Source organism: Stenella coeruleoalba (genome assembly GCF_951394435.1).
Source record: "Stenella coeruleoalba genome assembly, chromosome: 11".
Lineage (NCBI taxonomy): Eukaryota > Metazoa > Chordata > Mammalia > Artiodactyla > Delphinidae > Stenella > Stenella coeruleoalba.
In genome coordinates this window covers 69,807,550-69,821,222 of record NC_137157.1, presented here as the reverse complement: position 1 = coordinate 69,821,222, position 13,673 = coordinate 69,807,550, and the positions used below count along the sequence as shown (strand labels likewise).

At 38.2% G+C, this 13,673-nt stretch overlaps 1 protein-coding gene across 2 annotated transcripts in view; it reads right to left on the bottom strand.

Annotated features, from left to right (window-relative positions):
* Positions 1 to 218: 218 nt before the first annotated feature.
* GXYLT1 (glucoside xylosyltransferase 1) overlaps positions 219 to 13,673 on the bottom strand; it is a 59,435-nt gene continuing 45,980 nt past the window's right edge. For both annotated transcript variants that reach the window (XM_079935884.1, XM_079935885.1), the window contains 2 exons: positions 13,489 to 13,661; positions 219 to 6,216 (listed from right to left, as the gene is read on the bottom strand). In XM_079935884.1, coding sequence (XP_079792010.1) covers positions 6,055 to 6,216; positions 13,489 to 13,661 — 335 coding nt within the window. In that variant the 3' untranslated portion in view covers positions 219 to 6,054. The remainder of the gene's footprint in view (positions 6,217 to 13,488; positions 13,662 to 13,673) is intronic.

Here is a 13,673-nt window from a genome sequence, read left to right as displayed (position 1 = left end):
GGAGGCTATATTTAAGTTTGGGGCAAATCATGGTCTGAGCCAACCACTGAAGTTTTACTCTCTTTGCAAAGTAATTGTTTTGGACACAGATATTGCTATGGCTATGAGAGCAAGTGAATGGAGACAGGTGGCACCTTCCTCTTATAAAAAGATATATTTTTGCATCTGGTTGTCACTTGAGACGCAGAATGTTGGCTGTCACTTGGGGGCCGTGGGGGGAGACACAGCTCACATGGTGAGAACAGTACTGTAAAGACAAAAGGTACCTAGGTTTCTGATGACGTTGTCCAGTTGCCGAATTAGTCAGTCCAGGAACTGCCCTGACTTTTAGTTATCAAGCTTCCCAAGCCTAAAGATTCCAAAATTGCTTCTGACTGCTAGAATAATTCAGACACATCACTTGAAGAAATTAGGTATTTATTGAGTAGATGTTTATTTAGTAAGAACAACACAAAGTTTCTCAAGAAAAAGATGATCTGAATCCCCCCAAAACAGAACAGAGCAACTTTCCATTATTCTCAGGTTACATCCCAATCTATAATCTTATACTGACCCTCCCTTTAATAAATGTCAAGATACACAAAATACTTGGAGGAAGATATCCAAATTATCCTAAAACCGTCATATTTTCAGGTAAAAATCAATTCAAGAGTAGTAATCTCTGTGTAACACAGTACACCACAGCTGCCTTCCTGCAGCTTTAGAATCATTACTACTCAAAATATTAACATATTTATGCAAAATGCTTGTGAAAAATGGAAGCACCTTCCAGTTTCTGACTTCAGGAACAAGTACAAACCACCATCTCCTTCATAAATCTTCTGTTACAACATCCATCAAAAGCCACTGGCCCAGCTCTCAGATACTGACAACAATGGATGTGATGCAATGGATGACACAGTTTACAGCTACGCTACAAGCCCTGAATTATTTTTGCATAACATTCCGATATTCCCTGAAGAGATTTTATACACAGGTTGAAAACAGCTATTTTCCATCATAGTCAAAGTCAACTTACATTTTAAATGAAAGGTACACTGTTGCTTTTCTTCAGTTTTTACAAGGAGTTGCTATGATGATGTGTGTTTGAATATGCTCACAAATTCAAACTGTATATGCAAACTACACATCATCAGAGGCTCCACATCGGGTCTTCAGTTTGGCATTAAAATGTCTGACCACAGACCCTCCAAATAACATTCACAGCATTAGAAGTGACAGAAATTTTCCTTTCTTTTTCTCTCCGTATCTTTTCAAAGGTTCTCTTTTGTTTGAAAACTGGGTTCATAGAAAATTCTTAAGAAACAATCCCATCAGACATTTGGAATTAATTGGTAGAGATGACGTGACAATAGATATTTTCCATTTAGAAGTTTGACATCAACTTGTAATCAGTTTTAAATTGCCTAGTCCAATATGCTATTCCATGTTCTCGTAATTCTGTAATTGCTAGATATTTGGATTAACATCATATTCATTTTTAGTTAAAAAAAATTCTTGCATCACCTTTCACACCTGCCTTAAGTTTATATAATTTAGTTTTAAAAATCTAGTTTCATGTTCAATGAATTAAGAAACGACGAACACCAGGACAGTTTAGCCAGACTTTAACAGGCAAAAAAGGGTTGCTTTGGCAATGTATAAAAGGATAACTGTTGCAGTACTAATCATTATTTAATCTACTTTTATTAAATATTAAAATTCAATAAGGCAATTGTTTAAGATGCTTGAAATTACATTTAATAAAATGATAACTGGCCCCACACCTGACATACTGCTTCCCTAATTCTTCTCTATTTTACTCTAAGGAATGAAAAGTTATTTAAAAAAAAAAAAAAATCAGTGGTCTCCCTAAATCACTCCTGATTAACACTAAGGTGTTTATTACCTACAATATAAACTTCTGAAAAAGACACTGAATACTTTCTTTTTAGGTTTTTCCATTTAATGTACTCCTGCTGCCTCCTGTTCTCTTTAATCCATTCCTAACACTTCAACTGGAAGTATGCCTATTGAGGAATCAGGAGATGTGATGTACTGTTTAAGCTGCCATTCATTCAAGGCAGGGCAGTGGTTCCCAAATCTAGCTTCTTATCAGTATCATCTGGGAAAACCACTGTGATAGATTCCTGGGCCCCCTTCAGATCTGATATGGCCATCCCCTCCTCCTGTGTTATCTATGTGGTCAGTCCTGCATAATCCAGCATCTGGGAAGACTAAAAGAATGTTAAAAAGGAAGATATTTGTCATCGTGTTTCGACAGGTCTTAGCTCACAAACTTGGATCCAATTAACAAAAAAATACAAAAACAAATACAATGTTGAATCACAGCACTAAATGATCAGTGAGTAGAGTGACTGGGAAAAGCCTTTAGGATCAACAAATCAAACCAAGGTATCCTGGCTGCCCCTTCCACGAAAGCCAGCACAATTCCTGAGCCCAGAGGGCCTCGTGAACTGAAACAGAGGAAGGCAAGCAGACAGTGGTACAGGCTGGGGTGCTGCAACTCAAAAAGTGACTGTTCCCACACCTCCGCTCTCTACCTCTACTTCTCGATTTCCCCACTCTCATCCCCTCTCTTCTTGCACTCTGCCTTTGGCCATTCTCACTCTTATTCCCTTCTCTTTCCTCACTTTTCTCACTTCCTCTCTTTTCCTTCTTCCTTTGATCATTCCTTTACATCATTCTTTCCTTTGCTTTCTCTTCCTTAAAAATTCTTCCTTACATAATCTAAGCAAATTCACACCAGAGATAAAAAACATTCAGCCTAAAACAGAATGATCTGTTCAGGAGACAACAGAGCAACACAGAACTTCAACAGTAATGCTGGTGTGGCATGATACAAGCCATGCAGCAAATCCATTCTCTCTTCTGGGTCTCAACTTCATGACTTCTGAGTCTTATGAGGTGGGAAGGGCATATTGATTGTTCACAAACTTATGGCACAGAGAAGGTTAAATGATATGCCTCGGGTCCCTAACCAAGAAGAGAATCCAGATCTAGTTCACAGTCTGGTTTTCCTTCCATTACACCAATAACATCTGACTGAAGGCAAGATGAGAGAGCAGTGAGTAAGCAGTAGTATTGTTTCAGGCTCTGAAGTGTCCAAAGGTAAGTGGGTTACCGTATACATTATGAACTACTCTTCATAGGGAAAAAAAAAGTATGTATTTTCTTAAAATGTAAATCACAATATATATTTTCTAAAGGTTTTCCAAGTTCCTCTAAGGTGGCTACTTCATATAAACGAGGGCTGGCTACATTATAAAGTCATTCCGCTTTGGTAATACTGCAGCCCAGAGATAGTTCTGAGGTCAGAATTGTTCTAACACATAGACTCAAAGGATGTAGAATGTAATTCGTATAAACTGCATAGATACACCATCTTATGGAAAGAAATATAAAACGTTCTCTAAGCTGTTCTAGAATTTAACCTCATTAATGCTGAGAACTGCACTTCTTGAGACTTCTCAAGGAAAACATTACCTTATCTAAAGATAAACTCAGAAAACTCATTTTAATATTGTTAAGGACTTTTTGTGATACCCTAACTTTCAGGTAAACACAGTCCCTAAGTGGAGAGTTTTCGCCATAAACCAATTTATGGTAAAACGCTCAATTAGGTCAGGTCTGAATAAACCACATGAAGAACCTTCCAACTGATCCACAATGTAGAGTGTGTAACCGTGTAAATAGGTACAACAGGCATGAGACCACAGCACACAGTCCAGTTAAACTATGACCACACTCTACCCAGTCCCAATCATACTAGAGCCTATGGGGCTAAGAGTCTCTGTTCACTAAGGAAATTAAATCTAAGCAACTTCCTAATATAAATTTGTATCGTGTCAATAGCCCCAAGTACTTCCGCTAATGTTTCAGAATCACATTTATAATCCACCAACTGTGCCGAGAATTGTGGTCCTAACTTCAACCTTCAAGTTGGCAAAATGATTTCCAGGGGTTCCCAGACTGACACCAAAATCATCTGAGGTGCTTATTAAAAATAGAATCATAATGTGACTTATTTTTGCACTCTGATTCTAACATTGTAGTCAGTAAGGGAAATCTGCCTAAGAACTGGATATTAACCGAAGCCAAAGGAGATATGATGTCACTGTAGTTACCGAAGTGTTCACAGAGGTGAAATAACATGATGCCTGGCATTTTCTTTAAGATACTTCAGCAAAGGAAAAAGGGACAGATGACACAAATGTGGTAAGATACTGACGTGTCTGATCTGGATGAGGGGTCCCACTGTACTATTCTCTCTACTTCTGTGTAATGTGCAGACCCATCTAGACATGGGGGACCAGAGTCACCAAAGGTGAGGAATCCATTCTCAGCAAGGTCCCCACAAGAGTCTAATGTAGCCAGGCCGCCAATGGTCTCACCTGGGGACCATTAAAAATGCTCCTATACCCTCCAAACTTCAAAATTCTAGGGACCTCATTTTTTATTTAGCAAATCAACTTCAACAAGTTCACAAGTTCTCACAGTCACCATGGTGCTCTGCCAGGGACACACAGACTGTGCTCTCTGAACGCTTCTGTCCAAGAGTGCTGGGCTGGCCATCAGCTTCTAATCTGCCTTTCTTAACACCTTCCTCTCCCAATTTGTCCCTGACTGAACTGCAAAGACCAAGGACCGTCTTCCACGTCTCCACAGAGGGCACTGTGTCTTCATAAACCCAATCACCACTATTTTCACAAAGGTGATAGTCTTCCTTCATGATTTTCTCTTCTCTATTTAAGCGTTAAAATGTCAAAAGGAGAAAAAGAAGTTAACCATACAGTACTTGGTAAAATGAGACGTGTGCCCCAGCACAGTACATGCTAAGTACTCAGAATCTACAGCTATAGAAGACAGGTCAAAAACACTAAGAGAAGTAATATTTTCTTATTGCCAAGATAAAAAAAAAAAATAACTGTCTTAAGTGATATTCAAAGAAGGAGGACATGCACATCAAACCAAATCAAAACTAGTTTTTCTATAATCAGATGTGACAATCTTCTGAAGCCAATCATCCATGAAAGTTGTCTAACTTAAAGTCAGGCTCTATACGTATATTTGCTTCTTCAAAAATATCTTGCAAAGCCATTTTGAGGTAGAAGGAAAAAGGTTTAAGTGGACCACTTTTTTTCTGCTCCACTGTAACTATAATGACTGCTCACAGGAAGTACATAGCTTATGCATTTTGGTCCATCACATTTTCCACCATCATATAAGTATACTCGTTAGGTTCTCATTTTATTATCAGTATATTTATTGTGTCCAGAATGCCCAGTAAAGCTGAAAATTTTCATTTAAAGTGATAAAAAATTTCCTAAAATACCTAATAATCTTAGATATGACTTTTGGCAAGACAGTTAAGCACATACAAATGAAAATTCTACGTTTCACAAATACACACAGAGACTAATAATCAAAACTTTCAGTTTTCCCTCTCAATTTTAAATGTGCAGTTTACTTATAAACTAAAAATAATTTTAAGCATGATTGTCACAAAAATATTTTAAAACAGAGATGAAATGTATAAAGGCACACACAGATTGTCGATAGTGACATCAGTTACATCCCATTTCTTTAGAAACAGAACATTTTCTGCTCCTGTAAACAACTTTCTTTTCTCACACGTTTAAAGTGAGGTTAGTGCTGACATAAAATTATTGCTATACTCACAGTTTGAGTGTTTCCACTGTGTATGAGGTACATTTTTCTCCAACCATACATCCCTACTGCTCTCACCCACTTGAGAGTAAGAGTCAAACAAAGTCTGTAGGCTATAACCATTCAATAATATCTTCATCAATACTAGAATGATAGCAAATAGCATTACAAAACATCAGAAATCAAAAATATCTTCTTGTTGGGGTCCAAGACTTCAACTTATTCTTCATTACATGAAAATACTGCTCATTAAACTTCTTCGGGAAAAAAATTATTCTGAAGATGAATAATTCTTTCCTGAACACTTCATCTAAGACTATTCCTTCACACACATCCTCTGATATTTTGTTGTTTTAATTCATTTGATTTAGCGGTCACCAAGAATCACCTTTCCTTTGGTGGTCTATCATAACGATCTTGTATGCTTTTCGTCAGCTGTTTGATAAATATTTTGTAAATTTTTCCACAGTATGTATGCACTGTCTTTTGTAGTTCCAGTTCTAAAGGCTTTAATAAAGAATGGATGTTGTCATCTTCAAAAGAACACTAGAGAAAGAAAATAAGACAAAGATATATATAAAAATTTCACTCTATTCCCAACAACTTCTTCTTCAATCAACTTGACATTGACAACCTCCATTTAAAGTCTCACAGAAAGTATGTGCCCAACAAATGATTTCAATGAGTTTAACAGACTACGATCTCACAGGAGGAGGGAGAGAGTACGGGTAACTCACTGGGGGTACTGGGGAGAGCCCTTCAGAGAGGAGCGTGGAGGCAGGGCACTCCAGGCGAAGGCAAGAACATGGTCAAGGGCAGAGAAGACCAGAGATACTGACAGGTGTGAGGTGACAACCAAAGGCTCGAGGTGTCTGAGAGAGACTAATAAGAGCCAAGAATCACTCTGATAACACTGGTGAGGCTGGACTGGGAAGGAGTGAGACGGAGGCACACAGCGGGAGGAATGCAAAATGACAGCACAGGTCAGTGCTTCCCACAGAACTCTAACTGCACAAAGGGATCCCAAGGATAAAGATGTTTGAGAACTGCTAAATACCAAGCACTCTCGGGGGGATTCGCAGTGGCACATGAAAAACTATAAAAACAGAAAATACATCTGTTGGGTATTGTTCGGCCCACTAATTCCAAAATATACTTTTTACCCTTTTCACCATAAAATATATTAATAGCCCAAGGAATATATTTTGGAAAACACTGTTGTAATAGTTAAGTGCAAATAACCTGTGAGCTTAGTATTTTCAACCAGCTACATTTTTTCATTTAGTATTTGCAACTACAGTCAGAAAGACTGATGGGGCTTGAAAACAGAACATTTTACGGGAAAAGTTTGAAGTCAGTGAAAAATGCAAAATCCTGAAGGAAATTCAGAACCTGAAATCTAGGAGGGCTGCATATGACCTGAGGTTCACTACGCTGCCACTGAGGAAGAGGAAATAAAAGCACCATTTGAATCACAATTAGTGAGTCTGTAGGAAGCCACAGCCCATCTAGGGAGAACAGGCTGAACGTAGATGCTAATTTAGAACATGGACGTGTAGAGCTGCAAAGAGATCCTAAACCTGGGTGTCTCTAGTGCAAGAAAACTATGAGCATTAACTGCATGAAACCTTCACTCTTGGGGTGGTTTTTCAAACCTAATCCCATATACTGAAGATAAATATCTTGAAGTATTTTTGAAAACCAAAAAAACCCCAAAAAAACAAAGAGAGGAGAGGCTTAACTGGGAAGAACGTAACGAAAATAACAACAGCTAGCACACAGGGATCTAGGAGAGACTGCTGAAAGCTGGACTGGTTAAAAGAGGGCCCTTCCTACATGCCAGGCATTGTTCTAAGAGCTTTATACATATTAATGCACTTAAGCCTCATACCAACTTCATGTAACAGGACATCATTATTTACAAAGCAACTTAAGGCAGGGGGAGAGTCCTCCCAGTTACAATGCTAGTTAGGTGGCTAAGCCAGGAGTCCACCTCAGCTGCGAAAAGAAATCGATAGCTAGTGGGAAGCAGCCGCATAGCACAGGGAGATCAGCTCCATGCTTTGTGACCACCTAAAGGGGTGGGAGGGAGGGAGATGCAAGAGGGAAGAGATATGGGGATATATGCATATGTATAGCTGATTCACTTTGTTATAAAGCAGAGAGTAACACACCACTGTAAAGCAATTATACTCCAATAAAGATGTTAAAAAAAAAAAGTCAACAGCTTTACAACCACACAGCACTGCTTATCCAAAACAGCAAACGCAACTGTGCCAAGTCAGTTTCAAAAACTCTGTTAAAAGATGCAGCTCTGTTAACAGTGGTAAACTGTGCTGTGCTGTATACAGACACATCTACATTTGTCTGGGGTTATGCTGAAGAAGGTCAGGTTTACCTTACCTTCTTCAAGGTTTAACACCTGTATTAAGTGATACTGTCAAGTAACATTTCACTGTGTATAAACAACATACTTGGACAACTGTGGCTGAGAGGCGAGTAATAATGGGAAGAGCAAACTGTGGTCTTTTTCTTACTCTACAATGACAAAAAATGAAAACATAACAAAGGTGTTTAAAAGTAAACTCCCAGGAATACTAGAGATTCAGTTCATCCATGTTCATGTGATTTAAATCCCAGTTTGTGGTTAAATTTCTTTTTTCTTCACTGGGAAAGTCTTTTGATGAGTATTTTCCCAAAATAAAAATAGTGCCTCATGAATTAGAGCTCTTTTAGTCCAACATATAACACAAGTAATTTGCCCTTTACGGGAGAAGGTGATAAATCACCCAGATGTCCACCTGTAGTACACAGCCGGAAGTCACGCCCTCCACCAGCCACAGACTCTGCAGTGTCCAGGAGTTGTGCAGCATGGAACGCACGTCCAGACGTTCCCTTTCCCAGAGGCCACATGTGCCCTTACCTGACTGTGCGCCTCTTCCCATACTGAGTGCTACGTTTGACTGGTCTGCACCATTCCTGCCTGCCTGGTACTCAGCCTTCCAGCTCAGTCCAAAGTCAGCTCCTCTGAGAAGCTCTCCTGACACAGTTAATCACTCCCTCCCTCTTCACTGGCACCGCACCCAGTACACAAACGTTTAGGAAGGTCATGTTTTATATCTAAGACTGTCAGTTGAAGGCAGTGAATAAATAGTGAGGCTATGATGACCACAAGTAGATAATTAAAGGCATTTTCAAAAAACAGAACATGTTTTAAAAGTATGGCAGAATGGCAGGCAGTTCAATCTGACAAATGCTGAGTGCCAACTATGTACAAGAAGGTCGTGCAGGAGGGAAATGGTCGAGAATCCCTTGCATCTCTGCAAATCTACTGCATCTTATGCAAATAGAAGAAGGGTGTGAAGTAAATCATAGGTAACCCAGAAACACCAAGAAATCTAATAATTCAAATGAAATACAAGAAGCAGAAAATATTTTACAGAGCAATAAAATATTTTGTTCCCATTGCAAATCTGCAATTTTTAATCTTAGTATTTTTATTCACTCAGCAACTAATATTTAACAACTATGTGTGGGCTGTAAAAACTGATTTGCTGGCAGACAGAGCCATGCATTTACATTTTAAAAATGGTTCACGTCCTTATTGTTCACAGCATTCGATGGCTATGACTAAGCTTCTGTCTGACACTTGCATAAATGCCCTTGTCTAAACTGCAATTCTTTTAAATTACACTTCTCACTGAATTATAGATAAGGCAAGATAAAAACACTAACCAAGAGCACCAAAAAAGACTGATTAACTTCATTAAGTTGAAAAATGGGTAATATGGCTATTAATATGGACCCAAAACAAACATTAATCTTTAATTACTTCAGTATTTGAAATAGTTTTTAAAATAAGATTTATTTTTTAAAAACCAAGTGTAATTCATCAGCTTAAAACCAATACTCAATTTTTTTAAAGTATACATTTATAGAAGATCAGAAAAGATCAAATAAAACTAGTAAGATTTAATTCCTTAATAATTTTTTTTAAATGATCAAAGGCAACAAAGAAATCACATTTTTATAGGAGTGCAATTCTTTTCTATCCTGCAAAGTCTCAGAACCCCAAATGTACCTTTTGTCATTTTTATCACCTCTTGACAACCCATGATAAAGCATTATTAAAATACGATATTGATTTCTGAAGGCATACAAGGTCGGCTACATGAAAATGAACATCACTAAATTTTATAATTCTTCAGTGAGTGTAGCTGTATCGTGATAAACTGATTATTCAGAAACCTTCTCTCTCAGGTTTATAGGACAAGAAACTTAGCAAAAACACTAAAACTGTAGCCTACAATGCTGTCAGCACTTTGCCTACCACCAGGTTTGAGAAACTCAGATTTCCAGGAGAAACCTTCAGCTCCTTGTCACTGCAGACCATCACCTTACACAGCACGTCATCACCGCATCTAGCCCAGCCCTGCTGCTGCCTCCCTTCACCCATCAACCCAAACAGCTCAACGCCTGACCTCCTCGCGGACCTTCCACAACCCCTGAGGCTTTTTCTCAGGCAATTTTGGCCCAGCCTGCTCACCTGGCAAACTCTTACTCATTCTTCAGGGCTCACTTCAAATGCCTCATCAACAAAGACTTCCCTGGCTCTTCGGGGCAAAACTTGCACTCTTTCACAGTCCTAGTACAATCTGTGTCTCAGTAGATTACGTACAGTTCAGTATCTTTAACCCCATTCCTATTACTGAGGCTGTACTAGCAAACAATGAGAGCAGTCACGAGCAGATACTGAGCATCTAGCAAACAGGGGCATCAGCTCTTCTCCTGACCCCCACGCTTACACCAAACCACTCCTGTTATTTTACTTATGTTTTTGTCTTCACGTCCACATAAGATTAGACACAGTCTAGCAGAGCAGTGAACACACCCACGTGAGAGATGAGTGCTCACATACACTTCTCCCCAGGTATCAATGAATTAGCTGCATGGATAGCACTTGATATAATGCTCCTTATGCAAAATCATAAATCCAGTCCTTATCTGGATTTGCCCCAAGTCTTGGTCCCCAACATATTCAGAGACCTGGTTCATGCATCATCTCCCCCTGTCAATCCACCTTAATTAAACAAGAGCACCGTAAGAACAAGGAAAAAAAAAAGAGAGAAGAACAGATATCTGGGGTGGTGGGGCCAGTATAATTTTTTTCCAAAATCAATATAAAGTAAACGCTTAAAAGAGAAAACCCCATTTACAAAGGCAACAAAGAAGATAAAATACTTAAGGATAAACTTAAGATATGTTCAAAATCCACAGTATGAAGAAAACTATTAAACATTCCTGAAAGACACAAATGAAAGACAGGCCTTGTTCTTAAGATGTCTCAACACCATTAAAATGTCAGCAGGCACTAAGTTAATATGTGAAGATGATACACGCCCAACAAAAAACCAAGTTTTTTATGTAATTAAATGAGTTGATATTTGTGGAAAAATAAAAATACAGTAGGTAGGAAAACACTGAAAGGACAGGCTACGAAGAGGAAGTAACCCTATCAGATATTAAAATACAGTACAAAGGCTTTATAATTAAAATAGTGTGCAAGAGTACACAAATGGACAGATCAATGGAGCAAAACAGAAAATCCAGAAATTACAAATGGAACTTTAGTATATAATAAAGTCAGTATCTCAAATCTTTGGGTTACAGATAGACTTTTAAATAAATGGTGTTGGGACAAGACAGCCATTTGGAAAAAGATCAAATTAGATCTATTCCTCTCTCAAAAGAGTAAATTCCAAATTGAGCAGAAGGCTAAATGTAATAAATGAAAAAGTATATAGGTGAATTTTTCTATAAGTTGAGTATAGGTAAGGAAAGACTTTCTAATTACTACTTTTTTTAAAAAAAGGTTTTAAATTTGATTACATAAAATTTTTAAAAAACAACTTTGAATGGTAAAAAATTCCATGTACAGTCAAATTGGGAAAAAAAATTACATGAGATGTCACAGGAAAAGAACTAACATCTTTAATACACAAAGAACTTGCAACAAATGGTGGGGAGGTGGGGAGTAGAGACCGAAACTCCCTCATGGTGATGACTGTACAACTCTGTAAACATGCTAAAAACCACTGAATTATTTATACTATGGGTGAACTGTGTGGTATATAAAATATGTTATCAATAAAAAAGATGTAAAAACGGCTGTTAAATATATAGAAAGATGTTCATCTCAATCATAAGAGAAAGGCAAATTAAAATTAAACTAAGATTCCATTTCTCACTCGTTAGAATGGCAAAAATTTTTCAAGCTTGATAATACACTCTGTTAGGGAGGCTGAGTAACAGGCCTCGTCATGAACTGTTGGCGGGAATGCAAATAATCCCCATGTAGGGAAAACAGGCGGTATCTTCAATTAAAATTATCCCATGTCCAGGAATTTACCCTGAAGAAACATCTCCCAACAATACATATATATGTATGGCAAAGTTATGCACTGCTGCGTTATTTATTATTCAAAATGCTGGAAAAGACCAAAATGTTCAAACATAAGAGATTAATTGAATAAACTCTGGTACATGCACAAAATGGAATATCATACAGCTGTTTAAAGAAAAGAAGCATGAAGAAAATATTTATAAATGCCCAAATTTCCAGAATACTGTAAAAAAGGCAAAGCGCAAATAAAGATGAACAGTATGCTACTTCTCATGTAAGAAAAGGGGAATTACAAAACATACACGTATCTACTTACCAGTATAGGAAGGACAAACCGGAAAATGAAATTGGTGATGGGGTGGGGGGCCTGGGGTGGAAGGATGGGGAAGGAGTGCTACTTCTGAGTAAACCGTTATATAGTTTCGACTTTTTGAAGTATATTAATATTCCTCATATCAAACTAAAGTTAAATCAACAAAGATGAGGGGGAAAAACTTAAAACTGAAAGCATACAGAAACACATGAACCCAACTGTATTTCCAGTGAATGAATAACCACACTGAAAGAAGGAGAAAAGAACTGACGCAAGTAACTTCTGTACATAGTACTGAGTACACACCCTCGTCTGGGGCAGGGGAGGGGCGGGGGGAGGACTAGAAACAAATCCTTTATAGTAGGCTGGTTTTTCAAGAACAGAGAAGCAGAGATAGCAGTATGAATGGAGCATTTTTGAAATTAGTTTAAGTGTACTGTAGAACTAAGCAAAAGAGGAAATATTGTATGCTCGGAGCCAGGATTCTAATTGTGGAAGAAATGAGATAAAACAGAAACAGAGTAGGAGAAGGCAAGGAAGGGGCCTAAGGGAATGGAACTGGAGGCACTGGTGTGAGCACATGACTGTGTGTGGTTGTATATTTGTATTTCCCAGCTCTGCTGCTGAAAGGGCTTAGAAGGGAAGACACCCTTGTAGCAATAAGTATCAGAGTTCCTTTGACAGCTGATTTCAGGGTGAGGGCAGGGAATGTATTAACAAGACGAGCCTGGGATATTTTGTTTGGACAGAGAATGCGGAGGTACTCAAAATAATGATGGGAATATGTCAAATGAGCACAAGAGGTAGCCAAAAGGGCTCCCAATCGCCAAATCTGGCACAACTTCAGCATCAATATAAATAAAATTGAATACTGCATTATAAATCATGGAAAAAAATACATATCAATGAGTTCACACTGATAATGTATAGATCAGTAAGTGGGAAAAGGGGAGTGCTCTTCCTTACAGCAGAACGCCAAGTGCCAGAGCTAGATGTGGAAGGAGTGCTGGGTTTATAACTCTTGAACTAGGGTAAAGGATATGCAAATTCTCTGTAAGCTTGCGAGTATGTCCACAAAAACATTTTTTTAAAAAAATCTTACATTTCTCAGTGCTTCATAAATAGCTCTAAACGCTGGTTGCTTATCATCATGGTAAACACCTCTGTTCCCATGAAGAATAAAGATTCCTTCTTCTTCGGCTTCTTGGCAATTGCTTCCATATATGCAATGATCTGGTCGATAATTCCATTGACACGGAAAAACAAAAAGGCTTTCTAGGCAGAGAC